The 22,724-nt window shown below is 39.3% G+C and overlaps 1 protein-coding gene across 11 annotated transcripts in view; it reads right to left on the bottom strand.

Annotated features, from left to right (window-relative positions):
* KIF16B (kinesin family member 16B) overlaps positions 1–22,479 on the bottom strand; it is a 141,911-nt gene extending 119,432 nt beyond the window's left edge. For all 11 annotated transcript variants that reach the window (XR_008436381.1, XR_008436382.1, XR_008436384.1 and 8 more), the window contains exons 1-4: positions 22,364–22,479; positions 6,536–6,605; positions 5,416–5,529; positions 1,257–1,373 (exon numbers count right to left, since the gene is read on the bottom strand). Coding sequence is in view for 4 of the 11 variants with exons in the window: in XM_053973913.1 (XP_053829888.1) it covers positions 1,257–1,373; positions 5,416–5,529; positions 6,536–6,605; positions 22,364–22,410 (348 nt within the window). In the remaining 7 variants the exon portion in view is untranslated. The remainder of the gene's footprint in view (positions 1–1,256; positions 1,374–5,415; positions 5,530–6,535; positions 6,606–22,363) is intronic.
* Positions 22,480–22,724: the final 245 nt, after the last annotated feature.

Raw genomic sequence — 22,724 nt, 5'->3', positions numbered from 1 at the left:
TAGCATACAGACAGAAGCAGTATTAAAAATTCTATAAAAAACATGCTCCTGTAACAGTGTAATTTTAATCCATTCCAACAAAAATATACACCTGCTCACTTGATGTGGCACAGGAACTGGACATTGTCTACCTGGAATTCTCCAAGGCTTTCAACATGGTTTCCCACAGCCTGCTGCTAAAGAAACTAACATATTATGGTCTAGACAAGGGGTCTGTGTGGTGGGTGGGAACTGGCTTACAAGCTGCACTCAGAGGGTGGTGGCAATAGCTCCCTGTAAAACTGGAAACTTGTCATGAGTGGGGTCTCCAGGAATCAATATTGGGCCCAAAGCTGTTTAACTCTTCATAAGTGACCTGAACAATGGGACCAAGAGTACCACAACAAAGTCTGATGAAGACACCAAACCAAGTGGGGAAATCAATGCTTCAGAAGGGACAGCGACTCCAAAGGAAGACCTGGATAAACTGGAATTGTGGGCTAACAAGAACCTTATGAAATTCAACAAATATAAGGTCTTGCACATGAGAGAACATAATCCAGGAGTGCAGCAAAGGCTGGGATCTATCTGGCTGGACAGCAGCTCTGTGGAAAGGGACTTGGGGGTCCTGTGGACAGCAAGCACAACATGAGCAAACAGTGTGGCAAAGAAAGCCAACAGGATGCTGGACTGCATCATAACAACCAGGGCAGAGATGAAAAAGTCATTAGTCCACTCTACTCAGCACTTGTCAGGCCACATCTAGAATACTGCATTCAGTTTTGGTCTCTGCCACACAAAAAAAGATGTGGATATGCTGGAAAGGGTCCAGATAAGGGCCACAAGGATGACCAAAGGACTGGAAAGCTGTCATGTGAAGAAAGGCACAGAGAGTTGGATTTGTTCAGCCTTGAGAATAAAAGGCTTAGAGGAGACCTTATAACCATGTTCCAGTATTCAACAAGTGCCTACAGAGAAGATGGAGACTCCTATTTACAGGGAGTCACATGCGAAAGACAGTGGTAATAGATACAAATTACTCCTGCAGAGAATAGGACTGGATACAAGAGGATCATTTTCCATGAGAACAACCAGCGATAGGAATTATGTCCCCAGAGGAGTGGTGGATTCCCAACAATCAACACTTTTAAGATTCATCTGAACAGGATGCTGGGCCATCTTGTCATGACCATGCTTTTGCCAAGAAAAGTTGGACCAAATGATCCTTGAGGGTCCTTCCAACCTGGTATTCTGGGTTCAATGAAAACACAACATACCGCATTTCCCATCATGGTATAGGACTTTCCAGACCCCGTCTGTCCATATGCAAAAACAGAGGCGTTATAACCTTCAAAAGCCGATTTAAGCACATCTGTACCAAGATTTTTGAAAACCTAAAAAGAAAAAAAAAGTTTAAGCCAACAGAAGCTTGGGGAAGATGATTGCCATCAGCCCAGCATGGCAAATATCGAAAAATACCACAACACAGTGAGAAAACACATATTTACTATAGGAGAGGAAATTATTTCAAATAAAATACTAAGTCTTACTACCATATTTCATTTACAGCACTGCAGTGGTTTGGTTTTTATTTGTTTCTCTGTCACGGAACACTTGACATGTCAGATTGCTACTTTCTTTTCTAAAGCCCCAGTGTCTTTCAGCAATCTCAGATACTCCATTCACTTTCATTATTATTCATTGTTATTATCTTTTTGTATCTTATATTATTATGTATATTATTTGTATCTTATGTATCTTATATTATTGGTATCATATGTTATTATCTTTTGTATCTTCACCAACTCTCCACATTCTACAAATATCCAGTCCCCGCTGAAAAGGAAACAATTCCATGATTCTGTCAGTTTCTTCCTTGGTCTTTTTGGAGGGTTTTGTTGGTTGGTTTTGTTTTTTTGCTTTAATCAGGTGTAAGAACAAAACCCATAATCTTCTCTGTATTTTCCCCATAAGTGGCTTTCACATAGCAATGCTTTTTAGGCTAGCAAACATGGAAACTTGTTTTTAATGCGGTTAAGTGACCCTCTTCCATCATTTAACCACTTCTCTTTTCTCCTCAACATGTAATAACTAATAATGATCCTTCCTCCACATCCCATAATATGGGACTCTGTTGTCACCTAATAAATTCAGCTCTCACCAGATGCCTTCACCACCTTCCTCTACAATACTGGCTCACTACAACATACCTCACAGATTTGCCTGGCCTTTCATCATCATTACCCCTCATTTCCATCCATACCCCTCACTGGGCAAGGAGTAACACTTGGTGTAGCATTTCTACCAATTAAAATATTCATCTATGTCTCACCATCTAGACATGATTTTCAAAAATCTCATAGATGCTTCATATAGTTTAGCTACGTGTCTGCACTTTATGTGGTTTATATTCTCCAAGAGATACAAGCCATTTTTAATAGCAAATGGCACAAGCACAGTTATAATCTCACAGCTTCTCCCTAGAAGGACTGCTGGGTAATTTCCTTAATCACTAATCTTCAAAGGTGCCTTTGGAATACTTCACTTGACCTTCCCTCCAGCAAAGGAGTTACAGCGCTGTAACCAGTTATATCTCTAAAGAAGAAGAACATAAAGATCAGCCAAAGTACTTTATTCCTTCCCCTATTTTTCTCTGTGTCCAAGTCTTTATGCACTACTCTTTTGATGGAATTTTCCTTTTTAAAAATTTGTGTATGTCTTGCATGTGATTTGAGGTAGTGCATAGGACAGGTACGGTCAGCCTTGTCTGAACACACAAAGGCTTAACACACAGGTTAGAAGCAAAGACTGTTTGGTCTTTCCTTCAGTTTGTCACAAAAGGGCAGTAAATATCAAAACTCTATTTGTTTCTTGGTCAGGAATACAAATTAAGAAGCTTGATGGCAAATTGCCATCCCCATTCTAACTGTGGAATACTAAAGTATATTTTGCATCTACAAGGCATATTAATAAGGTATGCAGTATTAGACAGATTTCCACTTCTTATTTTTCTGCCTTTCAAATGGAAAAATGTAAGTCATGAACAAAGGGCACTAGGCAACCACATCACCAGCAATCAAGATCAATTTTATTCTCTGGCAAGATGAATGCGAAAAAGAGGCCCTTCTAGGCCATTGGTGCAGTAAATTGTGATTTCTGCAGGAACTTGGTAAGAGCTTAACTACAAAGTCTTCCAATTAAATATGAAATCATTAACAAAAGCAAAACAGTAGCTTGTGCAGTGTATATTTAGGACTTGCACTCCTATAGTTTAAAAACTCCTTTTGTTTTCGAAGCACTGCACACAGTGTAATTAAAATGACACCTGAGAAACAATATTTTTGTAGCTGAGCAAGAGAAGCCCACACTCCTGCCAGTACAGATAAAGGAGGTGTCCAAGGTTCTAGAACACACTTTAATAGCACAATATTGAACACAGACACTGAAGCCATGTTTATGATTTATCCTATCATTACGAATCATAAAACTCACAGCTTATAAATTATTGCTCAAGGCTGCTGCAGCCATCAGTATATGGGCATTTTAATTTATTTTTGTTTCTACAGACTCCTGACATAGGCAAGTTATAGTAATCTTGCCTCTACCTGACCCACTCTGAAACAGGCAAATGGCACCAGAAAGAAAAATTTGGAAAAGGGGAACTTATCACTTATATGTGGAAACTGGACATCAGTATAGACTACAACTTGGATATCTATTTGTATGTATTCAAGTTTACTTTGCAAATATTTTTTTTTACAAGAATTAACCAAATTGTTTCACAGCAAATTTGGATTCTGGAAATAACCTGCACTGTAACAGCAAGAGCCTACTAACACCATGAATCTCTTCCTGGGGTTCCTCTAATGTGGTCTTGTCTAACACAGCTTTCCAGAAGTATCTAAAGGTAGGTATCTAGAAGATCCAAGAATTAAATATCCATAAATTTAAGTCACAACTGGTGCATGACAATAAGCTTCATTTAGAATCAGAGCAGAAAAATACATGATCAAAGCTGTTTTAGTTAAAATAAATAATTAACTGACTCTGCGTGCTCAATTTAAAGCATTTGCTAAAATTCTAGCAAAGCAATATGTCATGAAACACTTGCTTAAAAGCATTCACTAGAATCTCAGGTTCAAATCATTGCTCTCAAGTACATTACTACCTCAATTTGCCACAGTACTGAAGTAATTAGGGCATTTCTACATTGATGGCCAAATAAAATGTATGTTTCCTGGTATTTCAAAAAATAGCAAAAAAAAGTGTTACTTAAAATAACATCATCAAGAAACAACAATCCAGAAAGTTTAAGAATATATATGATCAAACGCTAATATCTCACTGAAATAAAAGAAGTATTCACAAAATAAGAGGACGTATCACTTACCCTGATGGTTAAACAAAAAATTCCAAGTCTAAATTCCCCATCAGTTATAGTCATTATATGTATATATATATATATGTATAGATATATATATAGATATATTTAATGGCAAACCTGTCATTCTCATAAATATTTTTAAATGGCTTCAACTTACTGTTTCTTATGACTAGTTTTAATTGTGAGACTTTTTAGGATTAGCCATTACAGCATTCCTGATTTCAAGGGTTTCTGAACAGATACATTATGGGATACATACTGCATCCCATAACTTCCCAAGAAGGTAAGTACCCAGCAGGCTTACAGGATATTCAGTAAACTGTTGCATTATTTAAAGGGGAAAGAACTACTCTTACTTGAGGCTTACAGCATCAAAACCAAAAGAGAAGTCAGCAATCACAACTTGAGATTCACTTAATAAATTTATTAGGGAATGGGAAAGAACCAAAAAGTTCAACATTCACATGAAATGCAAGTTCACAAAGGATCTGTTTATCTGAATAATGTCTATAGCTCCAAGTTTAATCTTCTGCTCTGACTGTGCAGAAAGAAAAACTGTTTTGTCCTTTCGTAAGGTGAATACTCAAGGGAGGAGGAAAAAAAAGAATCTTCTTCAATGTGTACCAAGGCTTTTGGACCAAGGGAAAAAAAAAAAAAAAAACAAACAAATCCACACCACACTTCAACCAGGTAAGATTGTTTCTAAGTGAATTAAAGCTATATGCTTGCTTCTCAAAAGTGATTTTTTTTCTAAAAAGCTTTTCAAAACCAATTTCAGCTTAGAGATGCTTTCTAACTTGACATTATATAATATCAATCAGACAAAAGAACTTGAAAGAAGGCATTCAGCCTGCTGTATTAGAAACTACACCACTTACATTGTTAGATAAGTTTAAAAAAAAAAGAAAAAAGCAAAATTCAAACTCTCAGGTATCTAGAAAATTTCTGAATTACAGAAAAAGTACTTTCAATGGAAAGAAGTTTCATGGAATGCATCCAAGACAAAGAAAAGGGAAAGGGGAAAGATCAATTATTAACATCAGAAATCCTACCATTTCTTGACAAACAAAGTTGGGACTTTTACTATCTGCTGAGAAATAGGAAAAATCATAGGTAAATGTTTTCGTTCTTTCTCGTCCTGTGTCTCCAGTAGCACCCTCTGGTATCTATTAAAAAAAAAAAAAAGAAAATAGAGCTGGTACAACACATCCTGATGAAGTAATTAAAAACATTTGACAATAAATAATCAGAATATGAATCTAACGTAATGCTATATACATTTATAAATGTATAATGACAGGTCAGATTATGATTCCAACAACACTGACAAAATTAGGAGGAGGCATGCCCTTCAGTAAGACACCTCACCTCCTGCAGCATAGCAGGAATTATTTGAATTTTAGCTTACTGCTTCTAACCCCACAGCACATTTTTGTCACAATACTTGGGTTCAGTTAAATGGGTCCATATAGGCTGTTATTATAATCAGGGATTATCCTACACATATAATTTATAGAAGCCAGAGAGATGCTTGCACTATGAACAGCACTTCAACATGGAGACATAATTAAAAAGGTGTGACATACCTGCTGTTTAAGGCAATCATCATGTTTAAGACACGACAGCTGACACTGTACTACTTTGGCAATACTCACCATGCTCCAAATCATTCAGAAGAAACTACACACTGAAACTCCTTTTCATATATTAGTCATGAGAAACTATCTTGCAAAAACCTATTTGTTGCACATGGCTTTTCTTGCTGGGAGAAATGTTAAAATATACCATCAAAAGGTTATAGCAAGTGATGGGTACTTTAGGTATTGTTCATTTTCATGGCAACTTCAGAAGACTTGTAGAGATGAAGCAGAGATTTAACAGCTATCAGAAACATAGCTCTATTCTATTTTTGGCTTTTATCTCCCAGCTAAGTAATGACCTGAGTCATAAACCTTTGAAGAAATTATGAGCTGGAGCCTATAGAGTGGTCTTCAGAAAACCACATAGTAGCAAGTTAACAGTGTAACCTGGTTTCCCCAAAACATTATTTTAACACTGTATTTTAACAACTAGGGGCCACTGCCCACAGTGTAGCAAGCATCACTGTTTTGTCCAGTCATATTTTGGCAGCTATTGAGTTACAACTTCCTTGTATAAATTGTGTTTACTCACCTTTAAGTTTGTGATTGTTGTTTTATTTTTTTCCATTGAAATAATAAACTTTGCATTAAGATCTTTCTCCCTGAAAAAAAATCAAAACCAAAAAACAACAGACTTGAGTACGTTAAATAAAACATACCGCAGTTATCCAGAGTCATATTTCCACCCATCAGCCTGCCACAGTCAGTTGTCAGATTAATTAATTTTTATTTTATTTTTTAATTCTTGTGCCCAATGTTTATTTACTTCTATGGTATATATTTGAAGCACTTGGGCTTGCCTCCAAATTCCTTCATTTTTAGAAACAGAGTAGAAGTGTGAGGAAATCCGCTTCAGAAATTTAAATCTGCAAGTCACTTAAGTGGTCTGTTCTTAATTGGAAGTACTCTGATCCAAAGCCCAGTTAAGTCAAGTATGTGGCTCTAAGGAAGGGCAATACAGAACACAACAATATAAGCCCCAGCTTCTCAGCAACATTCCAGCAGCAGCAGTTCCCACTTATCCATATAGTCTAGCTAACAGGGACTGAATGTTTAAACCACAAAAACCTAGTATTTTAAAACTCTTTTAAAATAAGAAATAAGGTACCAAATATGTGTGCTGATGCATCATAGCAACGAAGGAGAGAGACTGTACTACCGACAAAAAATTACACAGGTTTGTGGCTTCCTAAAGCACAAGGATGCCAGGAAGGAAAAAATCCAGTTCCAAAGAAGAGTTTTCATGCACTTGCATTTATTTCACAATTGTTTCCTACTGTTTTCAAAAATACCATAAAAGATTGTGAGCTTGGTGTCTAAACCCAGCATGTAACAACCTGCTTGCCAGAGATGCAATTTTACTATTGTTAGTCATAAGAGCAATACAGGCTGCTCCTGAATGACAACCTTGAGCACAACACCTCCTGTGCTAATGAGAACATGCACAGGGAAAAAAGAGCCAGAAGGGAAAGATGCACAGCACACAAAACCTCCCTCTTCAAACGTTGACACACCTGTCCCACAATCATCTGCTAAGTCACCTGACAAATTGGTGTGCCTGACCAGTGCAGAGCAAAGCAGAGGGCTTTAAAGCAATAAAGTGCTGCTTCAACATATCACACTCCTGGATATTTGCTTGCACCAGTACAAAATGCAAAAAAGAAACTTCTTCCCAATAACAGGACAACCAAGTTCAGGATTTTAGTCTTTTTTCTTCTTTGTGGTGCACTAGATGACCCAACTCTCTGTTCTCCAGCTACTCTGTTCATATTCAGTTTTCCAGCAGAAATAGTAAACAAAAGCAAAACCCATTTTAAAATCTACATTAATGAATAAAGATTAGGCAAATAAAAACACTTAAGTAAGTATCAACACATTAGGTTATTTTCTAGAGCTAATGAAAGGGAAAATTGTAATAATTACAGCATTAATTATACAATTGAATTTAGATGTACCATGGAAAACTTTGAGGCATGTCTTATGATTACTGGATCTAGACATAAGATACTGAAACACCAAAATACAGCTACAGATAATAAACAGGGAAATGGAGAAAAGTGTCCAATGGTATTTTTTTGCAGGAAATAGATCTTGGCATTGCAGTAACGCAGCCTGTGGATGGCTCCCAGTCATCCTGCTTCTTCCACAGCCTCTACCTGTCTGTAGCTATTTGTTCAGCAAAGGTGTACCAAGTAATTTGGCCCAATTAAATAGTCAATCCTACTATAAACATTTCTTTCAAATACAAACTGTAACTTGCTTCCTCTAGGAAGTCTGTAAGGACTCTAGGCAGGAAGAACCTTGGTCCAGAATTATTGCTTTTTTAATATTAATTTCTTCATGCTTAAGGCGTTCAAGGGGAAATAATCAAGTATGTCAGTGCTTTCTTTCCCAGACCTAGCCAGCTCTCCATATTACTCTGCTAAAGCTACTCAATAATGGAATACTGATACATAACATTTAAAGTCTAACACCCATATATGAACTACACAAAATTCTGAGAAGACTAATGTAATTAATTCTGTGATAATACTGGCAATATTATTAAACATTATTAAAGAATGAGGATTTCAAAGTTTTTAAAAAAGGACCTTGGAAAGCACTAGCCAATAATACAATTCATAAATAGAATTTTGCATTTTTGAAAGAGAAGGGATAGTGAGAGGACAACCTAAAACAGGAATACTAGGATTAGAATAAATAAGACAACCTGAGAGAAGCGGAAGAAAAAAATAACAGGAATCAAATGCCCAAGCTTCATTTTAATATGAGACAGCTGCATATAATTTATTGTACCCATACAGAATTTAAGAGCATCTCATAAAAAACAATTTCTTGCTTGATGACAGCTATTTCTGGGCACTCATTTAATGCAGTTCATCAGGGCCAAGTCACTTTCATAAAGTTTTGATTGCAAGTTCCACCTTTGTTAAAGGTTGTCCTGGTTTGGGACAGATTTGTTTCCTCTAAAGGGCAGGATCCAGCTGCCCCTCCCCTAACCAGTTTGGAGATAATCTCCTTGGAGAAACGTGGAAAAAACTGTTTATTTAACATGCAAAGTATTCACAAACATGAAAAAAAATGAGTAAGATTAAACAATAAAACCTCTCATTGTTCCGAAGAGATGGCAAACTCAGGAAGTCCTTCTGTGGTTCAGAGCGAGTCCTTTTGTGGGGCGTGGCTCGGCTCGCTCAGTCTCTCTCAGTCCCTCTGAGGCTCTGGCCCGGCTGCCAGGCCACAGAGCAGCTTATGGGCTGGAGGCTGGGCAACTGTCCTGGTGTTCTGGACCAGAGAGAAGCTGAACAATTCCAGAAAAAAAACAATTCTGGAAAAACCTTCATTGTCATAGCTAACGAGGAAAACCAGCAAAAAAGCAAGAAAACTCCCGTTTCTCTCTCTCTCTGCAGCAGGGAACACAGACAACACTGCGAAGTGCTCAGAGAAAGCTGAACTCTTATCTCCATGTTTTGAAAACAGCATCAAAAAAATCCACTTCTTCTCTCTCTGGGCCTAGCTTAAAGCTACAAGACCCATTTCTGAGCAAAAAGACAGATGATGGGGATACCAGCAGCATGAAGTCACCCCAGGACGAGGTTCAGGCTGTAAACAGCTGTACTGCAGTGTTGGGTAACCTTCAGGGCTAGGATAACCCTCTAGCACCCAGCAGCTCTACCAGCATCCACAGGAACCACGTGCCCTACCTCATCCAGAGAAGAGCTTCAGCCAAAGATTCTGCCCCTGCAAATTCCAGCCTCCATCACAAAGCAATATAAAGAGACCAGCTGCCAAAACTGGCTCACAATTAATGCTTTGATGATTTAAGAAATCCTGCTTCCCTCCTGAGCCAAATCTGCTCACACAGCAGCGCTCAGGGACAGCCTCCAGGATGTTCTCACTGCTCTTTAATACACCACATGGAGCTCCAGGATCACAAGGGACAGAAACTTACAACCTGTGATCCCGTGGCTCCTAACCAAATGTCAAAGTGATCTTGCAGGCAAGTTTCTTGGCACAGACACCAGAAAATACACCAGCTCAGTGCTCTAATTGCCCCTCTACTATTGCTCAATTCAGCTAGTCATCCAGCAGTTAACTGCAAGGAGGAAAGAGGAATGCGGAGGGGGGGAAATCACAGCAGGGCAATAGCACAGCATATCCTAAACTCCCTGAGACCAACACAGAAAAAAGGTGAGCAAATCTCTCCAAATCCTAATCTCCAAGTGACGCCATGGTGTTGACTAATATGGCTACAAGGCCATAATTAAATGGCTGAAGCCATGTTTACACAAACACATTAAAGTTAATGCCTGTACCTTGTACATCAAGCAGCACAACTGCAGTCAGAAGTCCTTCAGACTCAGTTTGAAAGGAGTCCTCAAGGTATCCAGTGACAGCTGAAAATGGTGGCAGCACTCCCTTGTTCAGGAGAGCTCTGGAGGCTCCTTGACAGCTGCCCATTTTCTTTGACAGCACATCTTCATTATCTTCAAGACCTCCACTATGCTGTCAAACTCAGCTGACATCAGCCAACAGATTCAAAAGCTCTAAATGAGCCCAGGCTGGCTGACAGATGAGGTGTGCCAGCTCTTGAGTTTCACCTCACTTCCAGTCAGACAAGAAAACAGAAAAAAAACCTCCTGGGGACTGAAATTAAAATAAACAGCTTCCTAATGATCAGTTTGCATTTGTCTCAGTATGAAACAGAAATTCTGCACCTATTTGGTACTTTAAAAGAGAATTTTGTCCTAAAGCACATTTTGTATGGGCATAGGGTTTTCTGTGACCAACAGAATCTTCATCATTTGCTTGTGCAAATTTATGATGATACCTCCATTCCCTTCTACTGGTTAAAAAAAAATGGCAAATTTTAAAAAGAATTAAAAGAGAGAATTCTGCTAGTCTCAGGAATTTCTCCACTGTGCAGCTGAAACCAGAACAATAAATCCAGTGACAGAGAATGCAGACACAAGGAAAATCTTGTATATGTCATGAAACAGAAATAATCTCTAAGTCTATACTAGTAGACATATATTGGTTCTTGTATGAAGGACAGCCTAGATTAAACACTTTTAGCCATAAGAATAAATTTTACCAACAACACTGAGAACCAGCAGTTTAATATATTGCAGTAATGCTCCTAAAATATGAATATACAGGTGTCTTTGTGCTGTCTTCTGTCAAATGATATCCAGTGTTCTTGGGAAAACTATGCACACTTGCAGTAACACGTAGAGATAGATTGATCACTATATTAAATCATATACCTGACCTGCTTTTTAAATTTTTTTGTAATAATATTTTAGGTAGCTCCACCTTCCAAGAACTCTGATCACAACTGGTGAGTGGCACATATGCAAATTTTTAAATCATAAGGAGCAGCAAACTTAAAAGTTATTGTATCTACATGCACCATGGTCAGTGATCTCCCAATAACCTGGAAAAGGTTTAATCTTCAAGCAAAAGACTACCTCAGTGGCAACTTTCCTGCTCTGCCTGCATACTGACCAGACCAGGTTCAGTAATGGTCTTAACAATGGGAACTAGTGCTGCACAGCTGAAGTTTTAAGATAGCCACATGTGTGTCGCTGTTGAGGAAGGACGGGAACAATGAAGACTCCAAGTAAGAAGGCAAGAAGAAAACTCCCCTTTATTTCAAATACACCGCTCTATTTATAGAGAACATCATGCAGACTAATTTCATTGGTCTTAAAGTAAAAACATCTCTCACCATTGGTGCCCTGTGAATGATGCACGGTGGCAGAACATATCTATAAACAATGTGAAAAACAAGAGAGAGAATTATTTACATTCCTTTCCAACTCTTTCCCAAGCCCAGCCTGGTTAGAAACCTTTCTTTTTCTCTCCGACTGAACTGAGAATACGCATACATGTGAATCATCTTCTTACACATTTCTTACACAATAAAGCAGCCTTGAAGAAAATATTGCAAAAGCCCATCTTTGGCAGAAGCAACATAAAATATAACCTCAAACACAACTGCTGATATGAATGACATTCTGGAATTCTGTTGTAACTATTATACCACTATGAAGGTTATCTAGGACTCCTGGATTTCAGCCCATGTGATACTTTGTGTACTTGTTTTTAATATCTTGTTTCTTCCAATTTGTTCTTTTAGCTCTCCGATCCCAAGTCAAAGACCGTATTATCTTAACCTCTTGTGTACAGCAAAATATGATTCAGAAATTCACAGTTGCTCTGCAGTGCCCTTGTCTTTTGGGGTAGGAAGTCCGCAAATTAGAAATTCAGGGCGGGGAAAAATTGTGCCTAACTTCATGGGTCTTTTAGCTCCTCAGGTAATCCATAGGGCTTTTCTACTGTCATGTTTTTCCTTTACTGAGACACACAGAAACAATCTGAACTGAACAATAAATGAGTTCAGTTATCTGAGTACAAATATCTTTCCACTGTATAAGCATACAGAAAAATTATGAGTCTACTCCAAGTTTCTGTATCTCATTATTGCTTTGTATTTACAATATAAACACTTCGGAGAAGAGTCTTCATAAAGCTAATATTTGAAGTGTCTGACTCATCAACAATAAGAACTTCAGCCCACCAGCAATTAAGATGCTGAGTACCATCTATGCACTCTTTTTGTTAAATAACTCTGAAAAACTCTCTCTCAGTAAATAACCCTGGCTTTGTACTCACAGCCTCTGCAAAACAGAGTACTTTGCTCTTCAATCAGCTGTTCTCACCCATAATACCTGTCTTTCAGGCACTCAGACTTCTAAGAGTCCAAGGGCTCAGTTAGGTTGGAAGAGCTGAGTGCTAATCCCATTTATTTAATAACTAGTCTTAATTTCAAATAAACAAAGGCTAAAAAACAAACAGACTCACTTTTCTCTTACTTCAATTCCTCAGGAAAACTACAGTTCAGAGAGACTTATTCACCTTTTTTTTTCTTCTGGTCTATGGGAATTCTCAAAAAAAAACCAGGAGCTAAAAGTATTTTATTGTTCATCATTTCAGTGATATAACATGCATACTTAACCTGGCAATGTGTTTGATAATACTAAAATAAAGGATTCTAAAACCAGGCTTTTAAGTTCAAAATGCTTAAGATCAGAAAGTTTTGGGGATTGCAAACTGTACATGAGGCCAGTCTAAATACACTGCCCCATATGTGTCCATGCTACCACTGTGCTCCAGCTCCGCTGGCATTGGAAGGTCTTTGTTCTTCAATGCTATGGAGGGAGACAGACAAAACAAGGCAACTATTGTGACAAATCCACATGCTTGAAAAACTTTTGAAGTATTTGCATTAAAGCACTAAAGAGAACAGAAAATAAGCACATGTAAGCAGAGGCTCTAAGTGGACTGCCTGACCTCCGATGGTTTATGGAAAATTAACTGTCACTCCCAGCTATTAACTCTTCAGTTACTGGGAGTCCAGTACTTGGCTGAAACTCGTTGGAGCTTCTTCTGCAGGACAGGTCCGCTCCAGCTTTGCTGCTCACCAATACAAGGATAAAGCTCTGCACTTGGGGACTCTCCCTCCTGATCCATCTTCTTTGCTACATGAAAAGAGCAAGATCAAATTTTAAACACTACATACCCCATTTATTCTCACTGCTGTGTTAAAGCTGTGCAAAAACCACTGAAAAGGAGGTGTGAGATAGAATGGCAAGCACAGGAGCTACTTAACAGTCAACCAGGTCTAGTCTCACCTTCCCATTGAAGCAAGATTTCCTCTAATGACTTCCTTAAAAGGTATTAGCTCTATCCAACTGCCTGAGCCTCAGGAGATTCTTACACAACCTGCACTATCTCACCAGCAGTAATTTCTTAGATACTGTTTAAGCTGATCCATTATTAGCTTCATTCCATTACTCAGGAGATATTTAGAAGGAGCCATAAGTAAGTATTTAATTTAGCTTTTCAGCATTTAAGCCCTGAAAATACATCTAGATTTGCATCTCCTAACCTATTCTAACCTAACTACTATTCTGGTAGTTATAATACATAGAGTATACATGTAGCTTGATATTCTTTGAATCAAGGACTCCCATCATTTTTGTTCATCTTCTCCAATTTAATTCAGATAGTGAGACTCCAGAAACGGGATTTTAGGAGATATTAACATGGGGGCTTGGTGGGGGAAGCACCAACCACAGCTTCAGTGCTTGGCTCTGAACTGTATTTGCAAACAAGGATTACACCTAGTGTGGAGCACACTCCTAAATTCAAATCCATTGCTTCTAAGCAGAAAACCTTCAAAAATTAACCACTGAGAGAAAGGGCACAGAAAGAAGACAAAAACAAGTCACTAACATTCAAAGACTGTGTACTTCAGCACAGGTGAGAAACTGTATAGAAACAAACACCAGAGAGTGCTGGCATTCTCTAGTGCTAAGCCTCTAAGTTTCAGCTCCCTAAGTTTCTCTAACCCCTAAGTTTCAGCTCCCTTGAGCACTGCTGACATTTGCTATTGTGGAAAAGCCTAAGTAGAGTCCAACAAGTTTCTCTCTAAAATATCCTGACCTGTGGCATCCAAATTCCCAGTCACCTCTCATCCTTGCTGATGGCTTTTCTATTTGACTTAACTTCTTATTTTAGCAAAGGACACTCTTCTCAGACCCTGCTCCTTAACCCAGCTGTCCAGTACTGTGTTTTAGCACCCCTTACATGGTTAGACCATCTTCAATTTATGCTCTTCAGAAGAGCAACTGTTCTGCTTTACACCTGCAATGTTCTCCTTAAACTCCTGAGTAAAATAACTTGGGTGTTTTTTTCCTCACCTCCCAACTTTTTCCGTTCTTACATAAACAGAACTGAACTATTTAGATACCTCTATTTATTACTCTTACACACAAAAAAGGCCTCTAAAATATATTGATTGTAAGATTTCTGACAGCTCTTATATATGACAACCAACACTTTTCTGTAAGGCCACTAGGCTCTGGGGTTTTGGGTTTTTTTATTTTCTAGTCCTTCAAGTCAATGCTCTGCTGTGAGCAGGTTGTTGCTTCTGCTTCAGTTGCTTCAAAAGCAGGTTCTCCAGCCTTTCCTCATTTTTTAATGGTCTGTCTACAGCCTTATAACCCAGCTTACTACATCCCTTTCTCAAACACATGATCTGTCTAGATACCATTTAAAGGGCTCTCACAATATACAGCACCTATGATTCCAAGCAAACACGCAATTGCATCTTCATTCCAGAACTACAGACAGCAATAACAGCAGCCAAACTACCATCTCTGAGACCTTTACAATCCTTGAGAGCATTTTTACCTAATCACAAATGTTTATGTCATAATTTACTGCTGATATCTGTTCTCAAATAACACATTCTCACCACGTCTGACATCAAGTACCACCACAACCTTGGACCAACAGTCCCTGCAGAACAGGTACATCTGCATGTCCTACTCACTTCTCTTTACTCTCAAGTTTTACACCTTGAACATATGGCCACACAAAAATCATGTCATTTCACCTGCAGGGTAAGACACAGATCAGATTCCCCACTTTGTAACCCACAGCTGAACAAGTACTAGGTAGCAATTATTAAGGAGAGATGACGTGGACATTGTCAGGCTGATGTTCACTCCTCTGCTGCTCCCTGTAGTAGAGGACCTATCCTGAGAAGATTCATGACCATACTGTAGAATAGAACTCTTCCTACAGTTCATTCCTTTTGAAAAGATGAAAGATAGAAAGTAAAGACATTTCTTGATGTATCTTACAAAACTAAGAACACTTATTCTTTCAGACTTCAAGTACTCTTAGTATCAAGTTTACATGATCCAAGAGCTTGGATCAGTCTACACTGTTATGCACTGATCCAGTGCCAGCAACAGAAGCAGCACACTAATGAAGGGACTTACACGGACATATATGCATAGCTTACTTTCAGGGAGAGAAATGTATCTACTTTTAAAAAAGGAAAAATCTGCCAGAGGTTATTAAATATGTTCAAGGTTTTAACCACAAAACGTGGCAAGGTAAAAAAGCAATATTCAGAGCAGTTAGTTCATCTTGCCAACTCAGCATCAAAGTAAATTTTTACTGGATTCAAACTCAACTATATAAAAAGGCAGAGGCAAGACAGATATATATTCACCCCAGGCACACCAGAGCCTCACCCTATGCTTAAGGATCTTTCAACTTCTTTCTATAGTAGAGAAATTGTACATGATTATAAATCAAGCACCATTATTAAAATGGAAGTTCAAACAGTTACCACAGGAAATAGCAAACTCAGCTTGCTAATATATGGCTTATCCTCATCGGTACAGTAGTTCAGAAAGTGACAGTATTGCAACACTTGGCTATATTTAAGCTCTGAGTTATGTTATCTGAGATCACTCTGGACACCTCTAAAGAGCAACAACCAGTAATGAGTGTTTGGAAACAGATGCAGTAAAAATTTCCCTGTGTACTTCAGAGACAGATATATTTAGCTATGAGTGTCCTTCCTTCTAATCACTCCATCATTCCTCATTTCACCTGCGATACATTAATGTTATACACATTTTGTCAAAACACTCTCTTTATAGGCTTATGAAAACTAAAAATGTACACAGTAACTTGAAAATGAAAAATATACAGTAGCTCGTACTTAAAAACTTGTAATTTATGAGACACCAATTCATTCCCTCTTCCCTGTATTGACAATCTTATAATACATTTTCCATGCATGTTTTTTGCTTCTCTTCTCAATTCTAAAAAGCATGGATAAGTAAGTCCCTACCTAAAATACTAGGAAACATTTAGAATGGAAATAAAGAATTCAGCTGGCTCTTCACTGTTTACCAGGTTATTTCTTTTTCCTGCTACAAAAACACTCCAGTCACAAGTTCCTTGTTAAACAAAACAGCTTTTTTTATATCTCTGTTCTTTGCATTGCTCTATTAACTTGAGCCATTGAAAACTCTGCTATTGATACTACAGCCTGGTTTGTACAAGCAGTTAAAGATAAGATATTGGTCATAGATTTCCCTGGGTACTCTGTCTCCAGCTCTGCATGCAGAGGAGTTGCTTAGACTTACAGGTGTAACCCAGAAGTTATCCAAGAGGGCCAACCTTACAGCTAATGAATAATCACACAGACTGTATTTGTGGATTAAAGTATCAGATCTTAACCCAAACAAATCCCAGATTCATTCAAAAGCTGCCTCTGCAATAGAACATAATTTCTCTGTCTCCCCATTACCAAATAGAAAAGCTTTTAATCTTCATGCCATAATTGTGAATGGCTGCAAAACCACATACAGCACTATGACAGGTACTTCTGCCACTGGTCACGTCTGTTTGGAGAGCAAATCCAAGGAGTGTGTATATGCAGGAGAAAATTAGCTGATCATTTAAACATGAAATCAAATTAGAATTTCTATTTCATTATATTGGCAGATATAATGAAATATATCTCTCTTCTATAAGAAGAGAGCCATGAAAAAGTCTAGGCAACTCATTTAAATGAACACCCAAAAATGCTGAGAGCACTGGGTAAGCACAGAGAAAAACTTACTGCAATGCAGACCCATTTTTGCAAGTAAGGACAGCACTTACTTGCTGTCAGCACTTACTTACTTTGTTCAGCCAGTTAAGCACAATAATTAGTTTATGCAAATACAAGAAACAGACGAAAAGGGTTAAAAATCTGATAAAGCTTGCGTCCCTCTATTATTTCATGAATTAAAAGCCAAACAGAACAGAGCTATCAGGCGTAAGAAATTGAGAGCCACAAGAATTTAGTGGAAGTATTTAGAAGAATCAAGTTGATATTTCCTTTACTGAGTATCAAAACAGTTTTTCGTATTTGGCATATTTTAGATGGTTTTATTTAACTGACTGTCTTGGGGTGATACATAATGGTAATGTATCCCGTAACCATCTGAGCGCAAAACTTGTTCCTGTATCTTTAAGACCCCGCAGCCGGGAATCCTGGTGGGGTGGGGGGGTTAGGGAGTTGGCTTTTGGAGCAGGCGTTTTTTAAAAGCTGCACAGGTTCGTGTCGCGGTTCAGCACGGCGTGGTCTTTGCTTCACACGCGGTTCGATTTTTGCTCAGGCAAGGGTTTTTTTCTTTCCTTTCTTTTTTTTTTTTCCTCGTCTTGGGAAAACTGTGGTGACGATCTTTAGGCTGCCTTGAGGGCGAATTCCGTGGCTTCCTATCCGAGAGCCGGCGGCATCACGCCCTAAGTGCAGAGGAGCGACTCCAGCCCGAGCTGCCATTAACCGCGTCCAGGCGGGAAGAAAAAGGACACCGAGTGCCCTCGCCTGCCGTGCCCACTGTCCTCTGCCTCGCCGTGGGAAGATGGGACGAGCCATCGGGCCTTCCTCTAGTGCTGGAAGTGCGCCATGAAGTTCCTGCCTTTACTGATGCCACATTGTCTCTGTTCCAGTGGGGTGGTGAGGTCTAGCAGTTTGGTACCTAGCAGCTGTTTACTTTTTTTCCTACATGTTGGCAACCTGTTTGTTAATAAACCATGGTTTTTTACACTTTCCTCTATTAGTATTTATTTCTTATTGGTGGAAAGGGATTATTGGAATGATAAAGGAGATAACTCATTTGTGAAAAATGCATACTTTATGATTGGCTTTTTGCAAATATTACAATGAATTATATTATATGTGTAATGTTAGAAAGTTATGCTGTATTAATTCTCTTAAGTAGTGTATTAAATATATTTTTAGGTTATAACACAATGTTAAAATAGAAACTGTGCTATGTAAGATACTTTTTAACTAGCTCAAGAAAGAGATGAGATAATCAAGAAATTCTTCGCACAGAGATAACAGCGAAAGGGCCCATAAAGAGTTACTGCCTCCTTATCGGAAAAGACAAACGTTCTTCCACCTTCTCTCCGTCTTTATGGAACCACCAGGATTAAGGGGAAGGAGTTGACAAAAACCAGAGAAACTCTTAATTTGCAAGGAATTATGCATCATGTATGAGATATATGAATATGCAACAGGCTATTGCTTTTAAGGGTTATTCCTTTTTTCGCAAGGCATGTCAATGCTTTTCGTGACTTAGTGTCTGAGAGCATCCGGACGTCCGTAATTCTTTGCTTTTTATTGTCTTGTAATTGTCCTAACTCTAAATTTTATTACTCTAATTGCATTACTATTTTATAACCATTTTATTATTATTAAACTTTTAAAATTTTAAAAATCAAGTGATTGGCGTTTTTCACACATTCCAGCATGTTTTTCTTTAAATTGTCTCAAACCAATACACTGACAAAAGTATGAAAGTGGCTTCCTGGAACACTAATTGAATTCTAGTTTACATAAAGAAGAAACATGACACAAAATGGAAGCAAGAAAATACTACTTTCTCTTTCTTCTTTAAAGACTCTGAAAAGATGAAAATAAAGCAGTGCATTTATTTGAACTGTGCAAATGCTATGCATAATAAAAAACAGAGAGCCAGAATTAGGTGAGGCTTATCAGGATCCCAGATATCACACTATGAAGAAGACAGTGACTAGTAACCAGTCACCCAAAGTCATCTGTTCAGTATGTGAGCAAATAGTGCCTCAAATATAATTACACTTCTCAACAATCCCATCTTATGAATGTTTCTAGTGACTGTGCTGGAAAATGAACCTTAGAAATCACAGTGTCCAAATCCATTACCTTGCCAAAGCAAAATATACCAAACACCCAAGCTCACTCCCCTTCCATCTGATGACAAAAACCAAGGCTTCAGCCAGCTGGCAGGTTTTTTTGCTGCCTTTACAGAAACATACAGACTTAAGGGCTGTCATGGCAATTCAGTGTTGAATGAGGGAAACCAAATGACAGATGGAGACTCACCAAGTAACTGAACTTTCTAAGCTTATGCTACAACTGGTTTCAAAGCACTAACTGTAAAGCCATTAGACATACTTTCATTACATTATGCAGAGATAGAATCAAAATATTTCAGTGTAACATCTGTGTAACACAATTTGGGATGGTACTCCAAGAAGAATGGTTAAAGACTTAAATGGTTAAGGACTTGACAGGTCAAGTCAGAGAAAATGAAGACTAAAAATAAATCACAGAAGAAGAAAGCAAAAAAGTTAGTTAGCTATGCAACAGAATAAATAATCCTTAAACGACCCTCTCCCCATCACGTTTCATTCCAAAATCCTTGTTCATGACTTAGTAGACAATTAGCAGTGCTGTGACACCACAAGGTGCAACTGCTCCATAATGCAGGAGTCTTCCTATAACCATTCATCAACTGTCTTCTCTAATTAAAAATGACTCATGAAATAAGCTCACTATATTATTAAACTTCAAACAAACCAAAGCAAATTTAACTAAATAAACTCCATACAGTATCATGCTAAGGCTTTTGAAATTTAGTGCTGGAGAATGAACACCTGGTTGTAAAGTTCCTTTGAATAGGTAGAAAGGCCTTTCCTGTGTAAAATTCTCCAGGGACCCAAAAAGGCAAAGGGAGCACAGCTGAAAGAAGACATATGCAAGGGAACACTTGCCAAGGTGCCCCTGCCTTGGCAGGGGGGCTGGACTGGATGATCTCCAGGGGCCAATTCCAACTCTAACCATTCTGAGAAACCACTAAGAAAAATATGATTACTGCTCCTGGCTTACATTTCAGCATGCCTTTCCTATTGCAATAAGAAAAGCTGTTGGATCCTCTCAGGCTTAGGCTTAGGGTTAGTAGTTTTACAAAACACAGCGTGAGTCCAGCAGTGACTGATAGAGAGGAACACCAGTGACTCCAGTGCTGGGTCCCACACCAAACACCAACTGTGCCTCTAAAAAAAAAAAAATCAATCCTTAAAAGCAACATCCCAGGGCACTAAATCCTGCTTCCTTATAATGTTTCATAAACAGCTAACATCATCCCATAAAATCCAAGGTTTTAGCAACTTAAATGGGTAGGTTCTTCACAGTTTGCATGGTCAGACACCAGTTTTCAGAGTAAGCCTGCCTGCTGCCACACAGCTGTGACAAAGACCATTTTATCACAAACCACTTTCATCGTTTTCTTGGTATGCTCAGATCCAGTCCCATCCAAGTTATCCTCCCACATGCAACAGAGTCACCAGGGCCAGAGTCTTTGTCTGATCTTCCTTTACCACAACACTTGCAAACGTCCACTCACAGGTCTGTGTTCCCACTGCCTACCACAATTACCAGCCTTCTCTTCTGCCATGTGCTTTCCATATCTGTGTCCCTCAGATCACAGGTACACTCCTCCTGTAAAACCTCTCCATGATACCAAAACATTGCACATAACAAGTCTTATTAATACCCTGAAGACCTATGCTGTTGTCAGAGATTCTTGAAGGAAAAGTGGAGTGTATACATAGAATAATTTTTAAATTTTTTAAGAACCACATGGTTAGACCTGAGGGAGAGGGCAGGAGGAAGCAAAAGGGTGTGACAAGATTATTCACCAACTCAGACCTCCAACCACTCAGCTCCATCCACCTAAATTATTCAAAACCAACCTGCAATATTTCCCCCTTCCTACCTTCATCAGCTTTATTCTCGTAAAATTTGTCTTTCCCTCACTGAAAACAACAAGATATTGAGCAGCTTTCAGAATGTGACAAATTGTGTGTTTTAAACATCTGAATCAGATCAAGTGGGAGGAACAGTAGGAGTCTGATGGGCTGCCTGGGCTTTAAACCACTTTTCTTTTGAACTGGCTACATGACTTCAGAACAAGAGAAGAGGAAGTAGAATTGGATAGTTTTCCTAAATTAGTTCCTAAATTAGACCATTAACTCTGCCGTGCACATTATGCACATTATTTCATGAAAGAAAATGGTGTTTATTTCCCAGACACATCTCAGGAAGTGGGTGATGAACTCCTGTCCATACAGTAAATGCAGTAGACTGCCTGGTTTATATATATAGATATATATATTTTGAGCATAAACTGATAACCTTTAACCATGATGGCTCCAAATGAACTGGACAACAATCTCCCTCTCAAGCAGGTAGAAAAAGCTGCTGTTTCCAGATAAAGTAGGTTTCTTTCACATTTTAGAAGCCTGACTATACATCCTTGGCAGGTCCCTCCTCTGAGAGTTTTCTATCTTCACCAGAGTAACTTTTCTGTCCTTACAGAAGGACCAAAGCAATGCTTCAGACCACGACAGTGAACTTCCCAGGCAAAGACCCGCTCCTCTCCGCTTCACCTGGAGCCACTTCCCAACCTCCCGGCGAGGAGGAGAGCTCCCAGCAGTCGCTCCTGCTGGGCAGAGCGGCTCAGCCGAGCGCCGGGAGCCCCGGAGCTCCCGGCAGAGCTCCGCCCCCGCAGCGGCTGTCACCGCCTGCGGAGCCGGGACACGGCGTTCCCCGCACCCCTTGTGAGCGACACCGGTTCCGGAGCCAAGGCCGGGGCAGCCCCACACTCACCTGCGGTTCATTGGCCGCACTCGCACGGCCACCTTCACGGAGGCCATGGCTCATCCCCGCCGGCCCGAGATGTCCCTCGCCACCGCCCCGCCCGCCAGGACCGAGCGAGGCCACCCCCAGCCTAGGCCGTGTCGCTATGGCGACCGCCACCCTGCCCCGGCGGGCGGTACGGCGGCCGCGCAAGGACAGAACACCTCTGGCCGTTGGTCTGCCCGGCCGCGCTCGGGCGGGGAAGGAGGAGGAGGAGGAGAAGAAGGAGGAGGAGGAGCTTTGAGAGGAGGGGTAGATTTGGGTACTGTGGGGGGGCGTATGGTAATTTCTCCATAGGGCTACCCACCGCAGTATATTTATTTATTTATTG

The sequence above is a fragment of the Vidua macroura genome, chromosome 3 (genome assembly GCF_024509145.1).
Source record: "Vidua macroura isolate BioBank_ID:100142 chromosome 3, ASM2450914v1, whole genome shotgun sequence".
Lineage (NCBI taxonomy): Eukaryota > Metazoa > Chordata > Aves > Passeriformes > Viduidae > Vidua > Vidua macroura.
This window is presented reverse-complemented; position numbering and strand designations above follow the sequence as displayed.